Consider the following 24,176-nt stretch of genomic DNA (forward strand, 5'->3'; position numbering starts at 1 on the left):
GAGAGTCCCTTGGACTGCAAGATCCAACCAGTCCATTCTGAAGGAGATCCACCCTGGGATTTCTTTGGAAGGAATGATGCTGAAGCTGAAACTCCAGTACTTTGGCCACCTCATGCGAAGAGTTGACTCATTGGAAAAGACTCTGATGCTGGGAGGGATTGGGGGCAGGAGGAGAAGGGGATGACCGAGAATGAGATGGCTGGATGGCATCACTGAGTCGATGGACACGAGTCTGAGTGAACTCTGGGAGTTGGTGATGGACAGGGAGGCCTGGCGTGCTGCAATTCATGGGGTCGCAAAGAGTCGGACACGACTGAGCCACTGAACTGAACTGAATGGACCATGTGCATACTCTTACTTGCCATAACCCTTTATAGTCATGTGTTTACATGGCTTTATTTCTTAAATAATAAGTCAGCTGGAGGCTTCCTTGGTAGCCTAGTGGTTAAGAATCCACTTGCAATACAAGGGACATTGGTTCGATCCCTGGCCTGGGAAGATCCCACATACTGCTGGGCAACTAAGCTATTGAGACTGTGCCCTTAGACTCCATGAACCACAACTATTGAGCCTACACGCAGCAGTTACTGAAGCCTGTGTTCCCTAGAGCCCATGTTCTGAAACAAGAGAAGCCACTACAGTGAAAAGCCCCCACTCACCACAGCTACAGAAAGCCCTTGTAAAGCAATGAAGACTCAGGGCAGCCAAAAATAAATAAATAAATAAATTCTTTAAAAGAATATATATTTTGTTTATTGGGGAAAACAACTTGTGGGGATTGTAGAATAGGGACTATCAAAAAGTTTAAAAATCTGGTGGTATGGGGCATCCTAATTCGAAGGATTCCTGAGGTTGGATTCTCTTGCTTCTGCGAGAGAATCTTCTCTTTTGTACCAGTTCACGGGGGTGCTTGGTGGCCTCCTTGGGGTCCTCTCTCCCCAAAAGTGAGGAGCGGACTTGGGGCCTTAGCCAGCGGAAGACCCACCCGAACTTCAGACACGAGAGGGCTGTGCTGGAGTGAGTGTCCTTCTCTGGTGGACCTGATAAGACTGAGGAGATCTCTGCAATATCTGTACCTTGGCTGCCAGTTGCCTCGCTTATTATCTGCCAAGAAGACAAATGTTAGATATTGTGTAACCTGGACAACAGTAGGGCCAGTATTTGTCCATGTAGGGAGCTCAGATCCTTTAACTGGCTTCCCTGGTGGATCAGATGGTAAAGAATCTGCCTGCAATGCAGGAGACCTGGCTTTGATTCCTGGGTCAGGAAGATCCCCTGTTGAAGGGAATGGCTACCCACTACTCCAGTATTCTTACCTGAAAAATCCCATGGACAGAGGAGCCTGGCAGGCTACAGTCCATGGGGGTCACAAAGAGTCAGACGTGACTGAATGACTAACACACAACCCAGCTATATGTGCTCAGTTTCAGTACTCATTAATATTCACACACACACACACACACACACACTCGTATTGTGGTCATAATTGTTGTCTTTACATTGCTACCCTCTTCTCTGTCTCAGGGCTCCTTGGTATTTTGCCTTCCCCTCTGCTCTGTCCCTTCTATAGTGGGGAGTAACGCTCCATGCGTTCTCACCTGGACCCTCCACCAGGCCCATCCTGTGCTTGCCTGTGAGGCACCTCTCTGCTCACCTTAGCAAGCTCCTGGTTCTGAAGCCTTGGAAGAATCTCTGGAAACTGCTTGACATCTTCATTTTCTAGTGGGTTGAACTTGGCCAAGTCTTGACAGCTACCATATTCTTGATGACTAGCCTGAGCCATACCTGGAAGGGAGCTGCTAGGCAGCTGGGAGTCTTCCTCCTGAGCAGATTCAGGGAACACAGAGTCATCATCTTTGTCATCTTTCTGGTTCTCTAGAAATTTCTCAAGCTTTTGCACAAGACCATCCAGTTTGCTGAGAGTCATCTGTGTCTTCTCTTTGGGGTGCTTGTCTTTGTTATCTCCACTTAGGTCACAGTTAATGGTCGAGTCTGAATTGTTAGAGGCCACATCAACATCCCAGGCCAGCGTGATGCTGAGTTTGCAGAACTGCTCTGGGCCATCCTGTATTTGGCCTCGTCTCGCCAGGCGCCTCCCTGTGTTTTCAGTCCCCCATGACCCTTGGATAGGAGGGACAAAGTGGACTGAGGGACCTTCAGAAGACGAGTCTTCGCAGGAGAGGGTGTGCTCACAGGAGAGGGTGTCCTCACAGGGGAAATAGCCCACAGAGAGACTCAGGTTTGATTCAGAGCTGCTGGAGAATGAGTGCACCATGGAGTTCGAAGGCTCAAATCTCAGGTCTCCCTCATCCCAGGGATCTTCAAAAGAGAAAGTCTAAGTGGGATTGGGGAGAAGAGGAGGGTAATATGGTACTTACCCAATAACATTATCTGTTCTTTTTTCTATTTGGAACTATCCCACTCTGAGAGAAGTTCATCTGTGTTACAATCTCCAATGAAGAATAAAAGAGGCAGCCCTCTCCCTTTAAAAACCTGCTCTATACAACCCTCTCTGCTAAGCATCTTCACTGGATGCCTCCTATCATCTATTACTACAGTTGAAAAAACTTGTATCATAAAAGAAAAATGATCATGCTATAAAATTTGAAAAATATAAAAAAGTGTGAAGATGAAAATAAATATGCTTGTGATTCCCCTGTCCAAAGATAATGATAATCATCATGAAAACACTTTGGTGGATTTCCTTATAATCTTTTCTTTTTATTTATATGTACTTATGTGTATACAACAATATATATATATGTATATATATATATGTACCATCATGTGTATATGTAGATATGAAAGTCACATCAGTTGAAACTGAGATGATTATATTTTATGGCACAACCTGAAAGTGACAGTGAAAGTAGCTCAGTCCTGTCCGACTCTTTGCGACCCCGAGGACTGTACAGTCCATGGAATTTTCCAGGCCAGAATACTGGAGTGGGTAGCCTTTCCCCTTTCCAGGGAATCTTCCCAACCCAGGGATTGAACCCAGGTCTCCTGCACTGCAGGCAGACTGGACTGCAAGTGGATCAAACCAGTCTATCCTAAAGGAAATCAGTCCTGAATATTCATTGGAAGGACTCATGCTGAAGCTCCAATACTTTGGCCACATGATGCAAAGAACTGACTCACTGGAAAACTGACTCACCCTGATGCTGGGAAAAATTGAAGGCAGGAGGAGAAGGGGACGACAGAGGATGGGATGATTGGATGGCATCACCGACTTGATAGACATGAATTTGAGGAAGCTCTGGGAATTGGTGATGGACAGGGATGCCTGGCGTGCTGCAGTCCACGGGGTTGCCAAGAGTCAGACACGACTGGGCAACTGAACTGACTGAACTGATGGCACAACCTACATTAAACGTGTATATGGCTATTCTGTCTATTTTAACCACTTTCTTAGTAATGACCTAGTTATTGTCTTTAATCGACACATCTGCAGTAAAACCCCTTGTTAATAAATCTTTGTGTCTCCCTTTATGTTTTTATAGGTGGGTTTAATCGATCAAAGGCCACAAATGTATTAAAGGCTCCTAATAGTTGACACCAAGTTGCTTCCCAGAAAGGTTATAGCCATTTAGATGTGCGTCCTTCCACCCTCTGATGGCACTTTTTCTATGATGTCCCATAGAAACCGGGGGAGAGGGTAGGAATACACAGGCACACATGCATGCACCTGTTGTAGTCTCTGTCATGTTCGGCCTTGGTGGCTGCCCACGTGAGAGGGGTGCTGCCAACTCCTGAGCCATAAACTGGGGACATGAAAAATCCTTCAGGTCTGGAGTCTCAGTAGCTCAAAGTCCAACTGCCAGAAGTCTGTGTTCTGGGACTGTTGGTTACCATGGTAACAGAAGGACCCAAGTTAGAGTCAGCAGTGTGGGAAGAGAGAAGAAAGGAGTTGAAAGCTACAGGAGCTAGTGCCTTGCTCCCAGAATATCCCATCGCCTCATCAACTCAGCTGACAAGACTCCTTTGGATGGCAGAAGGACAGATGCCATGACAGCTCCTTCCATGTCGGTGTCCAGGATGGTTCCTGTCTTGAGGGAATTTAGAACCTATTTGGTGAAATGGACATAAACAGCCTTTTATAGGACAGAATGGTAACTGCAGCAGCAGAACTTAAAACTAATGTTGTGGGAGAACGGAAGGAGGTACCTGTGCCACCGGGGTGGAGATCTGGGAGGGGGCATCAGGAGAAGCCTCCCAGAGGAGACTCCCTCTGATCTCAGTATTTAGTGGGGTGCGGAAGTTAGCTGAAAAGGAGGAAGTGATTGGGGGAGAGGACCTTACAAGCAGACGGGACACGTGAGCAAGGACTCCCAGGTGAGAAATAGCCAGGTATGGGGTGGAGATCAAGCATGAAGTGGTAAACAGGGTCACTAAGATCATGGAAAGCCTTCCACCCCTGTTAGGGAACTTGGCTTTTATCCTGTGAGCCCATACTCAGGTAGTGGTTTCATTTATTAGGCATTCTTCTGGTTAACTCAAAGTATAGTGAATGCTCAACATGGTGAAAACAAGCAAACAAAACAAAACTCCCAGTGCGCTTGGTGCAGCATGAATGTTATTGGTTGGCTTTCACGAGAATACAATGAGTAGCTTTGCCCTGGGTTGAGAAATGGACGGGGGGAGACGAGGTGGTAACAGTGGGCCTAGACTCTACTTCATCTGTGTCTGAGTGAGAAAGTGAGGGAGGAGGCAGAGGCCAGCTTAGTTTCTGCACCCACTCCCCAAATACAGAAGAGGGCACAGTCAGTACTGGGGGACAGTTTCAGAACTTAAAAGGTTGGCTGCTGCTTTCAGAGAGTAAGGGTGGGATACGTGTCATGGGCAGGGGGCTTGATTGTAATAGTACTTGGTTATTTCTCAGTGTTAGAAGAAAAAAACGTGAAGGTGGATCTGGACAGGTATGGAGAAATGCATTGTTGAGGACCTCTGTATTCTTCTTTGAGCTTCCCAGGTGGGCTTCGGCCTTATTCCTGAGGTTGTCTGTATTATTTTACCCCAGTTCTGTTACCTGGACCTCTGTCCTTGTTGTCCTTGTTCTCCTTTGACAGTCTCTTCAATAACATGAGGTGCCTTGATTTTTTTCTAGACTTTGAGCTTTGCTTTTCCTTGTCATCCTCCTCTGCTGACACCCCTGCTGACCTCACTAGGTCCTCCCACTTCCTGGTCTGCCCTCCCCTTCCCAATGGCATCATGGAATTATGAGGGGATCGGTGAGATCTCTGGGGGCACTTTATGGGTGGAGGCAGTAAGTCTTTCATTGTCTGCTTCCCAAATGTGCAAATTCTGAGGACAACTGGGTCATGTAGGATTGAAGGCAGTCAGTCGGTTGCAGAGGCTAAACAAAAATTAACCTTTCCAACAGGAGAATCATCCTAACAAATGTAGTTACAGCAACTGCCAGCCTGGTCTAAACTGTGGGGCTGTGGGGTACTATTTCTGGGTCAATCAGTGATTCTCAGGAAGGGAGTAGGGCTTCCACTCAGAGTTTCCAAGTAATGGAGTGCATATGTACTTGGAAAAAGTACATGTTATGTTTTTAAAAAAATTTTTTTTCACTTAAGTATAGTTGATTTACAATGTTGAAAAAGCATGTTCCTAAATTAATATTGCTTATGACTTTTTTGGTCACTTTTTAAAAAATTTTCAAGTTACAAACAGCATTCAAAGAAGCCATACTGTTTTTATATTTATCCAAAAAGAAGCATAGGTTTCAACACACACACGAAAAGGAAAAAGCCAAGAAACACTGGTCTGACTTAAAGAACTCGAGGTCATTGGACTCTATCAGTTGCTAAAAGATCTTTTTCAAACATTTTTCTGTCTTTATTTCCATTTAACAAGATTATATTTAACGTTTGCTACATTTGCTCAGTATCAGTACAATGCTTTTGCTGTTGTACTGGTTAATTTCTCATGCTCTTGCTTCGTCACTCAATCCTGTCCGACTCTGCGACCCATAGACTGTAGCCTGACAGGCTCCTCTGTCCACAGGATTCTCCAGGCAAAAATGCTGGAATGGGTAGCCACGCCCTCCTCCAGGGGATCATTCTGACCCAAGGATTGAACCCAGGTCTCCTGCATTGCCGGGTGGATTCTTTATCACTGAGCCACCTGGTCAGTCCCCCTGGTTAAATTTATAGGTTTTGTTAGATTATTTTCGGTCAGTCTGTTTCAGGAGTTATGATGTCCTGGTGTGAAAAATAGGCAGAATTGGAAATGGGCAGACACCATCTATACTCTACAGAGGGCACATGGCAAGTAACCACAGATGCCACACATTCCATGAGGGTTTGGGGTCCTAGGTTAATTATGGGGAGCTCGGGTCAGGAGCAGCCTCCTCTGTAGCATTTATTGGCCACTTATTGCATGCCAGGTCCTATTCTAAGCACTTTGTATGTGCTTATTGTTTAATCTTCACAGCTCCCCAATCAGTTAAGCGTCGTTAGTTGCCCTGTTTTACAAAGTACCCTGGAAAAGGTAATGGCAATCCACTCCAGTGTTCTTGCCAGGGAAATCCCATGGACAGAGGAGCCTGGTGGGGTTCAGTCCATGGGGTCCCAAGAGTCAGACATGACTTGGCAACTAAACCACCACCACCCACAGACAAAGGAACCAAGGCCTGAGCAGTTACGTACCCTTCCCACATCTCCAAACCATAAACCCTAGAACCTGGGTTCAGACATAAGCAGTCTGGCTCCAGAGCTCGAACTCTTAACCCTCTACACACTCCTGTCTCTTGGGAGGCTGACCACCTGCCTCCTCCCTGAAAGATACCTGGGACTTAGGCCAAAATTAAACCTGTGTTCTGGTGCCTTGGAAGAAACTCCTTTGAGTGGAACTGTGTATTCTAAGTACATAGACCATAGGACTGGCCCCAAGCAATGGCATCCACATTTGGAGCAGGCTAAAATGAGATTTAAAATAAATATTCAGCTTCCTCTTTGGCATGGTGAGATCTGGATTCCTCTGCTCTGGCTTTTCATAAAAACTCTATGACTGCCTCCTAGGGCACTGGGAGCCTAGAAAAGGATTCATGAGTTCCTTTCTTTCCATGCAGCTGGAGTGAAGTTCTGGGAGAAGCTGTGTGCTATACCATTACCCGTGCAAATGGAATGCTTTGAACTAAACATAAAAATTTAAGTGGGAAAAAATTATTTCTCAGCCTAAACTACTAAAGAAGTATAGAATCATCCTGAAGAGAAAAGAGCTTCACACAAGGGAAGCATCAGAGAAAACTTGAAATCTTATATATTTGTACATGCTGCCATTTCTTGGTATACTTTCTCTCTCAGTATATATATATATATATATACATGTGTTTGTATATATATGTATACATACAGATTTCATTATAAATGCATGTGTGTACATATATATTTAATATACTGCACAAAGTCCTTGAAACTTGCCTTCTTACCTACCCCAGAAAAAGGATAATCACTGTTAATTGCTTGTTATATATTCTCCAGGTCAGAGTACTTGGGTGGGTAGCCATTCCCTTCTCGAGGGGATCTTCCTGACCCAGAAATCAAACCTGGGTCTCCTGCATTGCAGGCAAATTCTTTACTGTCTGAGCTACCAGGGCACCCCTATGTATTACATAATTTATTCTGATATTTTTTCCTAAGGCATCATTGAAGTAATAACACATCTTTAGGATGCCATGCTGAGGAGTGTAATCAATTCTAAAAGGTGACTTAGCTTTTACTTCTGATAACAAATCAGAGGATTCGGGGTCCTCATTAACAATACCAGTTATGTTCATTTCTTTCCTAGGGCCTTATTTTGACTTGGTGACCTAGCTTTCCTTGGGTCACAGGTATATTATCTAAATAGTATAGCTGGCTCATTACCTTTTCTCTTGAAGCAGAATCATCTATAATAAAGCTCTTGAGGTTTTAAAAATGATAGTATGTGGTGAATTTACAATGTTTTAGAACTGAAGCCAATAATAATGACAAGTTTAAAAATTGGAATGCTTCCTCAAATCCATTTGACTTGATGGGATTTAGAGCCTAAATATATAAAGTGGAAAGTTTCTGACTTAGAAATTAAGCTACTATTATGGTTAATTTTATGTGTTGACTTGGCCACAGGGTACCCAGATATTTGGTTCAGCATTATCCTGGGTGTGTCTGTGAGGGTGCTTCCAGATGACATTAACACTGGGATCAGTAGACTGAGTAAGGCAGATGGCCCCTGCCTAGTGTGGGTTGGCCTCCAATCCTTTGAAACCAGAATAGAACAGAAAACTGAGGAGGGGAGAATTTGCTCTCTCTGCCTGACTGTCTTTGAGCCAGGACATTGGTTTTCTCCTACCTCTGGACTCAGACTGGAACTTACATCATCAGTTCTCCTGATCCTCAGGCCGCTGGACTTGGACTTGAACTGCTCTCTTGTCTCTTTGGGTTGCCAGCTTGCAGAGGGCACACCTTGGGACTTTTCAACTTCCCTAACTTGCATGAGCCAATTCCTTATAATAAGCCTCTTTTGTCATTCATATGTGTGTGTGTGTGTGTGTATGTGTTGATATACATACACATTCATATGTGTACTATTGGTTGTTTCTCTGGAGAACCAAGACTAATATAGCTACTGAGTTTTCATCTTTTGAAATTATGAAATATTTTGACAGTCTAAAAAGATATCACAAACCTGTGATATGGTACACTAAGGACACAGCGTCATTTTTGTGGTAGTCTTGCCCATAATGTGTAATCACAGCCTAATAATGAGACAATATCAGACACACTCCATTTTTGAGACACTCAACAAAATAACCAGTGTCAAGGCCATAGAAGGCAAGGAAAGTGAGAAACTGCTGAAGACTCGAGAGAAATAACTAGATGGAATTATCAGAATGGGAAAAGGACATGAGTGGGAAACCTGGGGAGACTTCACTGTGTTTTTAATTTTAGTTAATGGTGTTGTCCCAAAGTTAAATTTCTGGTCTGATTATTGTACTATGGATGCATAAGATGTTAACATTAAGGGAGGTACAGTGAAGATACATGGATACTGTATTTGCAGCTTCTCTGTACATCTAAAATTAGGTCAAAATAAATTTTTGAAAAATAATAGATAAGACTATAGTCAATGATTTAATACCTATAATACTTACAACTAAGTTTGGTCAAGTCAACATTTTGGCATATTTGACCCATTGTTTTTGTGAAAAGGAATGAAATATTGGAGATGAAACTTAAGTCTCTTTGTATGAAATATTGGAGATGAAACTTAAGTCACTGATCCTCATCTTTCCTCACATCTCCCAGGATCACTGTCCTGAATTTGTTTTATTTATCTTGTGCTGCTATAATGTGGTTTTACATATTAATGTATTGTTTTACCTTCAGAGATAAAAACCAACATATAGATTTACTTGGACTACATAAATATAACTTAAATGGACTACAGTCCATGCTTTTTAGAAAAGAGGAAGTCCCCATGGTTTTTTTGTTTATAAGAACTATTTTGACAAGGATATCCTTTTTCCAGATCGAATTCTTAGCTGAAATTACTTGAGGGATTAGGGAGAGGATGGGTATAATTTCCTACGTTCTATTTATATGCCCAGTCCCAAACAGGTAAAGCCTTATTAAAGCTCATGTACTTAATTAAAGAAGGATGATGGTGAAAATAGCATTTTGGTGTTAGCAAAGTTCCGTGGTGCTTTCACAGGTGTGGTCATTTAATTTTCAAGACAGTCCTCTGAGTTGTGTATTTTCACCCCAGTCTTCGCTTTTGCAGTTTTATTACCCAGGTCTGCCTCCGAAGTCCAAAGGCCCCCTAGAGCCAGGCTGCTGCTACTGGGTACCAACTTCAGGGAATCTGTTTATACATCATAAATATTGAAGATTGTTAGTCGACAGTAACAGTGGTGAGAACTATAGGTCTCCTCTCCCACAACTTCACCAACCAATATTGCCATGAAGGCAACTCTTAGATTGAATTCCTGCCACAGATACAAGTGTTTAATGGCAGGCACAAAAACATCATACCGTCTTGTTTTATAAGCCCCAGAACTGTGCTGTGCAACAGGGTAGCCACATGCGACCATTAAAATTAAACTTATAAAAATGCTTCTTTGGTCATTCTCATCACATTTCAAGTGCTCAGTGACTAACTGTAACTAACAATAGTGATGAGAACTGTAGGTCTCCTTATTGCTACCTTATAGCAGGCTCACATGCTAGCAAAGCAATGTTCAAAATTCTCCAAGTGAGGCTTCAACAGTATGTGAACCAAGAAGTTTCAGATATTCAGGCTGGATTTAGAAAATGCAGAGGAACCAGAGATCAAATTGCCAACATCCTGTTGGATCATAGAAAAAGCAAGAGAATTCCAGGAAAAAACATCTACTTCTGCTTCATTGACTATACTAAAGCCTTAGACTGTGTGGATCAAAACAAACTGTGGAAAATTCTTAAAGAGATGGGAATACCAGACCACCCTACCTGCCTCCTGAGAAATTTGTATGCAGGTCAAGAAGCAACAGTTAGAACCAACATGGAACAACAGACTGGTTCAAAATTGGGAAAGGAGTACGTCAAGACTGTATATTGTCACCCTGCTTATTTAACTTCTATGCAGAGTACATCATGTGAAATGCTGGGCTGAATGAAGCACAAGCCAGAATCAAGATTGCCAGGAGAAATATCAGTAACCTCAGATATGCAGATGACACCACCCTTATGGCAAAAAGTGAAGAGGAACTAAAGACCCTCTTGATGACAGTTAAAGAGGAGAGTGAAAAAGCTGGCTTAAAATTCAACATTCAACAGAAAATGAAGATCATGGCATCCGGTCCCATCACTTCCTAGCAAATAGATGGGGAAACAATGGACACAGTGAGACTATTTTCTTGGGCTCCAAAATCACTGCAGATGGTCACTGCAACCATGAAATTAAAAGATGCTAGCTCCTTTGGAAGAAAACCTATGACCAATCTAGACAGCATATTGAAAAGTAGAGACAATACTTTGCCAACAAAGGTCCGTCTAATCAAGGCTATGGTTTTTCCAGTAGTCATATATGGATGTGAGAGTTGGACCATGAGGAAAGGTGAGCACCAAAGAACTGATGCTTTTCAGCTGTGGTGTTGGAGAAGACTGTTGAAAGTCCTTTGGACGAGGAGATCAAATCAGTCAGTATTAAAGGAAATCAGTCCTGAATATTCATTGGAAGGGCTGATGCTGAAACTGAAACTCCAATACTTTGGCCATCTGATGCAAATAATTAACTCATTGGAAAAGACCCTGATGCTGGGAAAGATTGAAGGCAGGAGGAGAAGGGGAGAACAGAGGATGAAGTGATTGGATGGCATCACCGACTCCATGGACATGAGTTTGAGCAAGCTCAGGTAGTTGGTGAAGGACAGGGAAGCCTGATGTGCTGTAGTCCATGGGGTCGCAAAGAGTCGGACAGGACTGAGTGGCTGAACTGAAATGAATCTTAGTAGCTTGTGGGCTACCTTATTATGCTGGGCAAAAAAAAAAAAAAAATTCTGACATCGTAGCAAGTTCTTTTGGACAGAGCTACTCTGGAACATCCTGTGGTCTGTCCTCTTGTTCATTTGGATAACACTCTGAAAGAAAGTTTTGTTAGAGCCAGATGGAACAATACTCCAGCTGATCTGTTGGGATTTAGTTAACTTTCTCGTTAGGATCGAGGGGCAAAATTTCCTTCAAAGTGTCTAGAAACAGAACTAGTGGGCATCTTTAGATGAGCACACTGTTTTGTTTTGTTTTTAATAATGTACGTATTTAGGCTGTGCTGGGTCTTAATTGCTGTGTGGGCTTTTCTCTAGTTGCATTGCGTGGGCTTCTCACTGGGGTGGCTTTCTTTGTTTTGGAACATGGACTCTAGGGCACTTGGCCTTCAGTAGTTGTGGCAAGGGTGTTCAGTAGTTGTGGTTCCTGGGTTCTAGAGCAGAGGCTCAGTTTTTGTGATTCATGGGCTTAGTTGCTCTGAGACGTGGGATCTTCCCAGACCAGGGATTGAACCGGTGTCTCATTGGCAGGTGGATTCTTTACCAGTGAACCACCAGGGAAGCCCATCCAGGGCACTGTTTTGAAAGATTTTGACAACTGATTTGCATAGAGTCTTAAATTCAGTTTATGCAAGAGTGGGAATGTCTGTACAGTACTTAGAGTCCATCATGAAGATCATTTGATTGATGAAAAATCATGTGTGACAGCCATTAATGCTAAATAAAAACCCTGTAGTTTTCATCAAAGAGAACTATAGTTGACTTTACAGTCAACTATATGAGCTTTTGATTAGTTCTTCAAATGCCAACTGCCCTAGAGTACAGGTTAAAAATAATTATCAGCTTTGCTAACTTGTTCACGTTGAAGTATTTTGAAACATTGCAGACAGTATGAACAGTTTGAGTATAGATTGTCTCATTCAGTCTTTACAGCATCCCTTTCTTGTAGGCATTGCAGTTATTAACCCCATTTGTGGCTTGAATTCCCCAACGTCCTGTGGCCAGGCTGTTATATGATAGCATCAGCTTTTTTATTTCTTGAGTGAGAACTCAGTGCAAATCATTTGTACAATTGCCAAACATAAATGTATAACTTTTCTTGTTTTATTCCTTAACGTCAAGGCTCATACCTACTTCGGGCCAAGACTGATAGTGCCTTGTGTAACACCAGATACAGAGAACCTATAGTCCTTTCCTACCTCTCTGTTAAAATATGCCCCCTATTTTTCAATATTTTGAAAATAAACAACTGTGTACATTTCCAGTTGAGAGCCTACCAAGTTCCAGGCTACTTCTGGCAGCATCTAAGTCATTTTTAACCCAGCTTTGCTTCATCCATAAACTAGAGATAATAATATCTTCCTTGCAGAGTTTTTATAATGATTAGATATTATATATAATGGGATGCATGGCAGATGGTTGTTTTCATTCCATAATTGAGGAACCTGAAACATCTTCCTCTTTCATTGGCATTGCCCCTGTGGGCAAAATGTTTCAGTTTTATTTTAAAATTTCAAAAATAAACCCATTGCCCATTCATGTGTGCATTTAATAGTCATACTTGGTTTTCTGAATGTCTTCCCCCAAGTGAACCGGAGCCTCCAGGAGAACAAGGCAGGTCCCTGTCTGTCATTCTGGGTAGTGTCTGCATCTGCCAGCATGGTGGCAGATCTGTGAACCCCTCTGGGATTCTGGTAGTCATGGGTAACCTTCCTTTCCCAGGGAGTCACTAACATGGGAGCCACCCTGAAGACTTTTCCATTTCTAGTGCATTTTCCAGTTGGGGTGGAAATACGCAGAAGGATCTTTTGGGGCTAAGCACTGGTAAAATGAGTGTCATCTGCTCTGGACGGGTAGAGTCCCTTTGGTGGAAATTTCCACAAGAAATCTATGAGGGAAAGGTGGGAAGATATAATCTCTGCAGGTGCTCTTATTTATTTTTTTGACCACACCACACAGCTTGTGGGATCTTAGTTCTCCAATCAGGTATTGAACCTGGTCCACTGGTAAAGAATCTGCCAGCAAAGCAGAAGACCTGGGTTCAATCCCTGGGTTGGGGATGGAAGGAAATGGCAACCCAATCCAGTATTCTTGCCTGGAGAACTCCATGGGCAGAGGAGCCCGATGGGCTACAGTGCTTAGCAACTGAACAACATCAACAATATGGCAGTGAAAGCAGAGTCTTCACCCCTGGACCACCAGGGAATTCTCCACTGGTACTTTTAATTATCTCAGAGGGAAAAAAGAAACTTCAGCTCAAAGAACCTAGTTAGCATTTTACCACGTTTCCTTAAAGGACTAGCAGTGAAATGTTCAACATGCAAAGGCCTTTGTTCACATTCTCTAAAAGATTGCAAAGGAAAGGAGTAGAGGTGGGAGCCAGGGATAGAAGTCTAAGGAGATATGCCTAAGGTTGATTATCCAGAAGGACCCGAAGAGTTCAGAGGCAGATAGACTGGCACTCTAAGTAACTCAGTGGGAGAAAACATGGATAGGAGCTCACCTACAATGTTGTTCTTATATCCTGCAAAATCAGAAAGATGGTGTACAGTGTCTGAAGAAGGAATGAACCATGAATGTGAATAGGAGCAGGAAGTGTGAAAGCCTGCTATAAATACTAATTAACTTCAGTTTAATTTGAAGGGAATCAGAAGAAAAGCAGAATGGGAACAGTGGGGTCTGGGGTGGGTTGTGGACTGGATGTCTCTCTACATCTCTTTGGCCATTATCATCAGCCACTGCAGAGTTCCCACCGGTAGATACTCCCTGTAGCCCCCACTTCTGTCTCCCTTCCTCTTCCCACCTTTAAATGATTCAGTGCCTTACATTTTTGTTCCGTCTTTTCTTAGCTCAGTTAAGGCTTTCTCTCCACTTTCCTGAGGCTGAATACAATTATGCTGTGGGAGGTTCTTCACCTCTGGTTCAGATCTCCGGCAGCATCTGTGAATGGATGCTGTTGTGTGTCTGCACAATGGTCTCCATTCAGTTATGAACCACTTGTGCACATCTCCTTCTGGAAGACGGTCTGTTACCCAGAATGCATTTGTGGTGGCCTACTGGCTTTGGAACTGGTTAATGAAAAGGATATTGGTTAATGAAAATTATAGGAAATTATCAGGTAAGACTTTTTCAAATCTTTTAATGTTAAAAGTAGTTTGTTTTTTTTTTAAAAAAAAAAGCTCTAAAAACATCATGAGATAATTATGGAGAAACACAAAAAGGAAATTTGGCATTGGCCAAAAAGTTCATTCTGGTTTTTCCACTAGGTATTAGGGAAAAACATGAATAAACTTTTTGACCAACCCATTGTTTTTAAAAGCAAAACTTTAGGGATGGAAATCAGTCATTATTAGGAGCCAGGAAAGTGGAAATGGTATGTGTTGTAAGGAGACCGAGGGCATTCTTTGGGGAACAGAAATAATCTATTACTGTATCAGCATTGTCCAATAAAAATGTGATTTGAGCCACAAATGATAGCCAGTTACTTTTAACTTTTAATTTTCTTATAAGTACATTAAAAAAGGGGGGAAAAGGTAGAATTAAACTGTACTATATTTAACCCAGTATATGAAAAATATTATAATTTCACCATATATTAATAAGATATATGCATTTGCATTTTTAAAAAAATCTTTGAAGTCTTATATTTTACATCTCTGATTTTGCACAAGCTATGTTTCAAGGACTCACTAGCTACCTGTGGCAACTCTACCAGGCAACACAGCTCCATACTGTTTTGGTGGTAGTTACACAACTGCATGCATTTATCAAAACTCATTGAATTGCAAAAAGACTCATGCACCCCAGTGTTCATAGTAGCGTTATGTACAGGAGCCAAGGCATGGAAACAACCTAAATGTCCACGGACGGATGGATGGCTAAAGAAGGTGTGGTATATATGCAATGGAATATTAGCTAACCGTAAAAGAGAATGAAAATTCCATTTGCAGCAACAGAATAGACCTAAAGATTATCGTATGAAGTGAAGTCAGAGAAAGACAAATAATCATATGATGTCACTTATATGTGGAATCTTAAAAAAAAGATACAAAGGAGCTTATTTACAAAACAGAAATAGACTCATCAACATAGAAAACCAATTTACATTACCAAAGGGGAAAGAGGATGGGGGAGGGATAAATTAAAGAGTTCGGGATTAACAGATACACACTACTATATATAAAATAAATAAACCATAGAAGACCTACTGTTTAGCACAGGAAACTATATTCAGTATCTTGTAATAATCTATAATGGAAAAGAATCTGAAAAAGAAAACATATATATGTATAACAGTCCCTTTGCTGTATATCTGAAACATTGTAAGTCAACTATATTTCAATAAAATAAAAATTAAAAAAATTAATGATTATGAACATTTAAAATAACCCGAGTTGTGTACCTAAAAAGGATTACTTTTACTTTATTTAAATTGTGTATCAATTAAAAAAAGAAACATTTTCCTGCTAGCCAGAATGACCCAAAATAGGTTCTGTCCATAACAGCTGTTAAAATTCTTTTAAAACACATCTCAGAAATGGAATTTGGCAATTTTTAAAAAATAAAAGTTAACATAAATCAGAACCCCTAAGGCTATTAATTTTTGTAGATTTCAGATGTGTATGTGTCTGTTTTCCACTTCCTACCTCAGTTAAGAAAGGGATAGTAAAAATTGAATTAGTACAGTTTGAAAGCAAAGGATTTGCATGTGTTTGACAAAATAAAGATGAACACAAATTGTTTTAAGAAAGACCCAAGCTAATTCTAGAGAAGAGCTTGTCATTTTCTGTTTCATAGCTACTTCTCTTACAATGCTATTAAAAATCGCATGTCTTTTCCTTCTGCTTCTGTTATATAACGTGCTCCATAGCAACTGTTTCGACCATGGATTTGTCAGTCTGCAGGCATTTTGGGGGTGTTGGGGAGATCAAGGGTGAAGCTCATGCACCCACTTGATAGGAGGGAGTGGTGGGGCCGTTGGTTGTGGGGAACTAAATTTAACTTTCATAACTGAAGCCAGGAAATATTTTTGGCTGTGAGAAGATGTGCCACTAGTTATAAATAATGTCATTTGCTTTTTGACTGCTATTTTGGTATTTTCTTTTTACACTTAAAATTCCATGTTTACATTCTGTTGAAGCTTACATTAACAATTTACAAATGAATACTTCTAAGAGAAATAGATGAAAAAGATATTTTCTAAGTGGTCTTAAAGCCCTGGTATCTGGACCAACAATTAAAAAATAAAATTCATTAGGACTGAAAAGTCAGTTCCATAAGTGTAGGCTGGGGAAGAGACCCTGGTAAGAAATTAATCCACAGTATTTGTTGAGGATAAAGTGTGATTATTATTGTTTTAAAACTTTATAGTTTGAAGAATACATTTACGGTGTGGACCACAGGTTAGGAACAAGATAAGCTCTTGTCATTTCGTTTCATTTTAGTTCAGGGATTCATTAAGTGTTCTGTACTCAAGAAACAGTTCTTCTAAGCCTGTAGTTAACAGGTTGAATCTCATCTACAGCAGGGGCGATGGAGTTTCAGTGTGCACTGAAGTTGCAGACCCCGGTGTGTAGAAGTTGCTAGTTTAATAGACTAGAAATAGGGCTGAGACCCTGTCCTCTCAACCAACATACACTTGCCAATAAGACTCCACCTTGAGAAACACTGATCTGTAACAACCATTTAGATTTGATTAGGTTTTCTCTTTATATCAGACACTATGCTGAGTTTAAAAAAAAAGGCAGGATCCCAGTAGGAAGGTGCTAACGTAGTGTGTAATACAAAGGAACATTCTGAGTGGTCCAGCTGGAATGAAGTCAGCTCAGAGCAGGAGGGCAGCGCCACCAGCAGTGGACCTGAAGATGTAGGTAGGGTTCAGGTTAGTGGAGGCAAAACTGGGTGTCTGGACACCTTGAGGGAGATAGTATGGGACCCAAAAGAGAGATGGCCTCACCTAGAGAAGGAGTCTTAGACGTTGACTGTAATTTTGGAGGACCGAGGAAATTGTAGCACGAAATAGAATTATGGAATTTAGGAAGCAAACAGTTGTGGGAAATCTGATTGGATTTTGTCAGTGGTTCTTAAACTTGAATGTGCTTTGGAATCACCTGGAGGCCTGATTAAAGTATAGATTGTTCAGGTCCACCTTCAGTGTTTCTGATTTCGTGGGTCAGGGCTGGGGCCTGAGAATTTTCATTTCTGTTCCCAAGTTTTGCTGATGCTGCCTGGGCTGGGAACCGTACCCTGAGACACTGTTCTTCATTAATTTGGTGTCTTGATTTATCAGTAATCCACAGATGAGAACTGGGACAAGTTGTGGAGGCAAGACCGAGAAGGGGATGGCCGTCAGCATGTTACGTGACCTAGAATGCCTACAAGTGGGCTGTCTTTCCCCCTTTTTCTTCAGATACTTCTTTACCCTCAGAGCAAGTGGTCAAACCAAAAATACCCTGGGGTGGGGTCAGGAATGTGGTCATAGACAAGAATTTGAGAACTATAACCTTATATTCAGCCCAGAATACTTCCAAAACCCTGGTTGACACTGTATTTCTCAGATTTTATTTTAAACACATGTAAGTATCTTACTTGAAGACTACTAGCATATTCACCCACTGCTTTATGGAAATCTCTAAAACTGAACTCATGACCATAACCTGTCAAACTTACTCCTCACAGTGTTCTTTATATATGACATCCATCATCTGCCCAGGTTTTTGTACATCATCCAGGACATTTTTCCTTCTCTCATACTTTCAGCCTCCATCTAATCATTCCCAAAGTCCTGTCAATTCAGTCTCCCAGTATAGTTTGTCCAGTTCTCTGTCATCACTTGATCCATCCACCAGTTCTCACCTGAACCTTCCCAAACCCTCTCTGGCTGCCTGTGGAGCAAGGGAGATTTGTTTTAGAAACACAAATCGTATCAGGTCACCCCCATGCTTAAGACCATTTAGTATCATCCCTCTGGATGTCAGATAATCTTTAAATTCTCAAAATGGCCCACATGACTTGCAGGTCATGGCCCAGGCCAACACCTCCTCATTTTGCACGTGTGCATGCTAAGTTGCTTCAGTCATGTCCGACTCTTTGTAACTCTGTGGACCATAACCTGCCAGGCTCCTCTGTCCCTGGGATTCTCTGGACAAGAATACTAGAGTGGGTTGCCATGCCCTCCTCCAGGCGATCTTCCCAACCCAGGGATGGAACCCGAGTCTCCTGCATTGGCAGGCAGGTTCTTTACCACTAGTGCTACCTGCCACTGCTTTTTATTCTCTAAATTCCAGGCACACCGACTATGTCACTTCCTGAACTAAATGTGTTTAAAACCACTGCTTTTCACTGCAGTGATTCTAGACTTATACCCAAGGGTACCCATGCAGAAGGTGAATGTGGCACTGGTCTTAAAGAGCTTTTGTGCAGTTAGGAAATGGCTGTCCTCCAGGAGGATGTAGCACCTGGGCTGGAACAGGCTGGGGTTCAGCCTCCACTCACTGGGGCAGAGAACCCTGTTCAGAACACAACCTGCACAGCCAGAAGGGTGACCCTGACTTGAAGATGTTAGTTGGTTTATCTCCAAATTAAAATAAGTCTCTTTGTCCTATTTAGAAGCAGAAAATTGGACAACTTCTGGAAATCCCTGATAGCCCAGTGACTTGGTAATAATTTTCAATATTAAAAGGCTTTTTACCACAATGCTGTAGAAATTGTTCTTTGCATAATCAGGATGACATGTATGTTTCTTTTCAAGCCAACATGGTTCTATCTGTGCTGCCTAATTGGAGCCTTGTCTCATAGTTGAAGCTCAGGAGGGACTTTCAATCTAGAATGTAGCTATCTGCTAGGATCTAAGTTTGTAAGTGAACCTGTGATGCCCCCGGACTAGTGTGGTTTTCCTATTTGGAGGAAGGCCTCCAACCTGGTGGAGAGGCACAGCATTCCTTCATATGGCGTGTTGGCTCTTGTGAAAGTGACTTCAAGTAATTGAGAGCTGGCAGCAGAAGAGATGGGAGGGGACCTAATTCTTGCTGGGCATGAGTCATCTTATTATACCTTTAAATTGATGATTTTATTAAGCAGTTTCTTTGTTGATACAAAACTATTCCTCAATCCTAGATTGTTTGGATGTATGTGTTATGTATCCACATGTCCTCTGTCAGGATCCTAGCATAGACTTCTCCCTGAGCAAACACTGAGAACATATTATTACCATAATTTTGCCTTTGATTTGGGGGGCAGTTTTGTTTCTTGTATTTAAAGTCAGTGTTGAATATTCAGGGGAGGTGGTTGTGTGTCTTTTTTTCAGATTTATGGGAATGCCTAAATCTTACTTGGGGAGGAGTATAAGAAAGTATAAGAAAAACAACCATGTATACCTGATACTTTTGTAATTTCAAAAGACTTATGGATGTTCCCTGCAGATTGTTGCTGGGTCTCTCAGGAGGAATAGAATTTGAATCTGAGAGCAAGCGATTTCTCTATAAATGTTTGTTATGATACTGCAATTGCTGAATATGCTGCATCTAATTGAATTTGTGTATCATGCTCATTACTGGGTCATAAAGACTGTTGTTGAATGTTGTCCAGAAAAGAGCAGAACATGGCCAGCACCTCGTGGCCTTAGAAAACTCACTCATATACAGAGCTGTAGCTGGATTTTTCATGCCAGCTGCATTCTAAACTCTGCCTCCTAGGAAGCCCTGTACCTTTGTAATCCTGTGTCTGCTTACCCTGGTCGTTGGTCAGTCACTACTGCCACAGTCCAGCATCTCATGCTAGGCCTCACCACTTGAGATAGTTGGTTAAGGCTGCTGTTATACAGTAAGCCAAACACACTGGGTGGCTTCAGCAATAGAAATTCATTTTCACAGTTCTTCAGGCTGAAAGTCCCAAAATGAGAATGTGGGCAGGGTGGGAGTCCTCTGAGCACAGGATCTGTTCCAGACTTGTGTTTTCACATTACCTGCCATTATGCATGTCTCTCTGTCCAGATTGCCCCTTTTTATGAAGATGCCAGTCAGAATGGAATAGGACCCACTTGAATGATCCCATTTACCTTCATTATCTCCATAAAGACCTTCTCTCCAAATGAGGTGCTAAGGTGCTGGGGGCTAGAACTTCAACATAGGAATTTGGGGTAGAGATACTTCAACCCATCCCACCAATTATAGCTGAGCTTTGATACAGATGAGCCTCAAAAATCAAGCTATACTTACTTTGGAATCTTCTTTAAATCACCAAAGGAAATCTGTAAATTAGCTGAATTAGTGTTGGTGGTTTTGCTTCTGCAGTTAACAGTTCTCTCAGTCATTTCATGAGTCATGAGGTCAAAAAGTGTTGGATAAATTAAAACAAATATGAGAGCAGCGCTTTTTAGGAGGGGACTTCTGACATACCATTTTCACCCAAGTCCACCACCTGTAAACTGTCTAACCCATTCCACATTTGGAAAATTCAAAGTCCTATAATATGTTGATCTGTAGTGTGTTTTTACCTGACACTTGCCTTGGCTACACTGCTCATGCATAGCCTTTATTTTCCCCATAGGCCTTGTTTAGCTGAGTGGTTTTGACACTCAAAGCTCTCCAGTTCTTTGGACTGACTGTGTATTCCAGGAATTTATGGCGGAAGTTTCTGGCAGATCATTGTGATACACTGTGATACATTGTGCAGTCTGCTAATAAAACTACCCATCCCTGCAGGAAGTGGAATTTAGAGCTGGTTAGGGCTTCCCTGGTAGCTCAATTGGGAAAGAATCTGCCTGCAATGCAGGAGACCCTGGTTTGATTCCTGGATCAGGCAGATCCCTTGGAGAAGGGATAGGTACCCACTCCAGTATTCTTGGTCTTCCCTGGTGGCTCAGATGGTAAAGAATCCACCTGCAATGCAGGAGACCTGGGTTCGATCCCTGGGTTGGGAAGATCTCCTAGAGGAGGACATGGCAACCTGTTCCAGTATTCTTGCCTGGAGAATCCCTGTGGACGGAGGTGTCTGGGGGGCTACACTCCAGTTTAGTTCAGTTCAGTTGCTCAGTCGTGTCTGACTCTTTGTGACCCCATTTACTGTAGCACTCCAGGCCTCCCTGTCCATCACCAACTCCCAGAGTTTACTCAAACTTATGTCCATTGAGTTTGTGATGCCATTCAACCATCTCATCCTCTGTTGTCCCTTTCTTCTCCCGCCTTCAATCTTTCCCAGCATCAGGGTGTTTTCCAGTGAGTCAGTTCTTTTGCATCAGGTGGCCAAAGTATTGGAGTTTCAGCTTCAGCATCAGTCTTTCCAATGAATATTCAGGACTGATTTCCTTTAGGATGGACTGGTTGGATCTCCTTGCAGTCCAAGGGACTTTCAAGAGTCTTTTCCACAACATAGTTCAAAAGCATCAATTCTTTGGTGCTCAGCTTTCTTTGTAGTCCAACTCTCACATCCATACATGACTACTGGAAAAACCATAGCTTGGACTAGACGGCAAAGTATTGTCTCTACTTTTCAATATGTTGTCTATGTTGGTGATAACTTTTCTTCTAAGGAGTAAGTGTCTTTTAATTTCATGGCTGCAGTCAGAATCTGCAGTGATTTTGGAGCCCAGAAAAATAAAGTCAGCCATTGTTTACACTGTTTCCCCATCCATTTGCCATGAAGTGATGGGACCGGATGCCATGATCTTAGTTTTCTGAATGTTGAGCTTTAAGCCAACTTTTTCACCCTCTTCTTTCACTTTCATCAAGAGACTCTTTAGTTCTTCTTCACTTTCTGCCATAAGGGTAGTGTCATCTGTATATCTGAGGTTATTGAGATTTCTCCCGGCAATCTTGACTCCAGCTTGTGCTTCATCCAGCCCAGTGTTTCTCATGATGTACTCTGCATAGAAGTTAAATAAGCATGGTGACAGTATACAGCCCTGACGTACACCTTTTTCTATTTGGAACCAGTCTGTTGTTCCATGTCCAGTTCTAACTGTTGCTTCCTGACCTGCATACAGATTTCTCAAGAGGCAGGTCAGGTGGTCTGGTGTTCCTATCTCTTTCAGAATTTTCCACAGTTTGTGGTGATCCATGCAGTCAAAGGCTTTGGCATAGTCAATAAAGCAGAAATAGATGTTTTTCTGGAACTCTCTTGCTTTTTGGATGATCCAATGGATGTTGGCAATTAGATCTCTGGTTCCTCTGCCTTTTCTAAATCTAGCTTGAACATCTGGAAGTTCATGGTTCACGTATTGTTGAAGCCTGGCATGGAGAATTTTGAGCATTACTTTGCTAGCATGTGAGATGAGTGTGGTTGTGTGGAAGAGAAGCGAAAAGCAAAGGAGAAAAGGAAAGATATTCCCATTTGAATGCAGAGTTCCAAAGAATAGCAAGGAGAGATAAGAAAGGCTTCCTCAGTGGTCAGTGTGAAGAAATAGAGGAAAACAATAGAATGGGAAAGACTAGAGATCTCTTCAAGAAAATTAGAGATACCAAGGGAACATTTCATGCAAAGATGGGCTCAATAAAGGATAGAAATGGTATGGACCTAACAGAAGCAGAAGATACTAAGAAGAGGTGGCAATAATACACAGAAGAACTATACAAAAAAGATCTTCATGACCCAGATAATCACGATGGTGTGATCACTTACCTAGAGCCAGACATCCTGGAATGTGAAGTCAAGTGGGCCTTAGGAAGCATCACTACAAACAAAGCTAGTGGAGGTGATGGAATTCCAGTTGAGCTATTTCAAATCTTAAAAGATGATGCTGTGAAAGTACTGCACTCAATATGCCAGCAAATTTGGAAAACTCAGCAGTGGCCACAGGACTGGAAAAGGTCAGTTTTAATTCCAGTCCCTAAAAATGGCTACAGTCCATGGGCTTACAAAGAATCAGACACAACTGAGTGACAGAGCACAGCGAAGCGCAGTTACTGCATGGCATCATCGTCATCTCTAGCAACGTGGAAGGAGACCAGGGTCAACAGTCTTTTCTGACTTTGTGTGAAAGGCCCAAGTAGAATATTATAAAATTTCTACTAAATAAGAAATATATATATATATATGTAAAGATATCAGCCATCTCATCTCTCATTTATAGTGGTCTCCAACCTCTTTGGCACCAAGATCAAGTTTTGTGGAAGACAATTTTTCCATGGACTTGGGGAAGTGGGGGATGGTTTCAAGATGATTAAAGTGCATTACATTTATTGTGCACTTTATTTCAATTTTTATTATTACATCAGGTCCAGTTCAGATCATCAGGCATTAGATCCTGGAGGTTTGGGACCCCTGCTTTAAAAACAGGTTTCTACCCCAGAAGTTCTGTATCTGGCTGGTTTCTTTTTATTTACAGAAACTTGAGCTATTGACTTATCCCCGAGTAGAGAAAGGCCTGGGACAATGGTGAAGAATCAGAGCTAGATCTGTAGATTCTGAAGGGTAGGGAAGAATTCGAGAGTTATTTTTTGAGTGCTGTTTTTAGGTCTAGAAGGGTTTTGAAATGTTTATTGGTTGAGCAGAAGGAAGCAGATGAATGCAGAAGACTGAAGATATGAGGGAATGAGGGAGTGAATGTGAAAAGGTAGGACTATCATTGAGAACATGGTGGAGAGTCTTCCCATGACAGAAGGAAACAAGCAAACGAGAGTATATAGACAAATTAGATAGAGGAGAGTGCCCTGGGATTCTCAGCAAG

The 24,176-nt window shown here is 41.9% G+C and overlaps 2 protein-coding genes across 10 annotated transcripts in view; one reads left to right on the plus strand and one right to left on the minus strand.

The window, feature by feature from the left end:
- The window catches only part of PPFIBP1 (PPFIA binding protein 1), a 201,737-nt gene that overhangs the window by 86,859 nt on the left and 90,702 nt on the right, over positions 1 to 24,176 (plus strand). The window lies entirely within an intron of this gene.
- CUNH12orf71 (chromosome unknown C12orf71 homolog) lies at positions 786 to 5,084 on the minus strand. Its single transcript, XM_040233907.1, has 4 exons — positions 5,030 to 5,084; positions 3,689 to 3,790; positions 1,655 to 2,319; positions 786 to 1,104 (listed from the first exon to the last, which is right to left on the minus strand). Exons 1-4 carry the CDS (start codon positions 5,082 to 5,084, stop codon positions 805 to 807), a joined length of 1,122 nt encoding a protein of 373 aa, XP_040089841.1. The 3' UTR covers positions 786 to 804.

The sequence above is a fragment of the Oryx dammah genome, unplaced genomic scaffold, assembly GCF_014754425.2.
Source record: "Oryx dammah isolate SB20612 unplaced genomic scaffold, SCBI_Odam_1.1 HiC_scaffold_29, whole genome shotgun sequence".
Classification (NCBI taxonomy): domain Eukaryota; kingdom Metazoa; phylum Chordata; class Mammalia; order Artiodactyla; family Bovidae; genus Oryx; species Oryx dammah.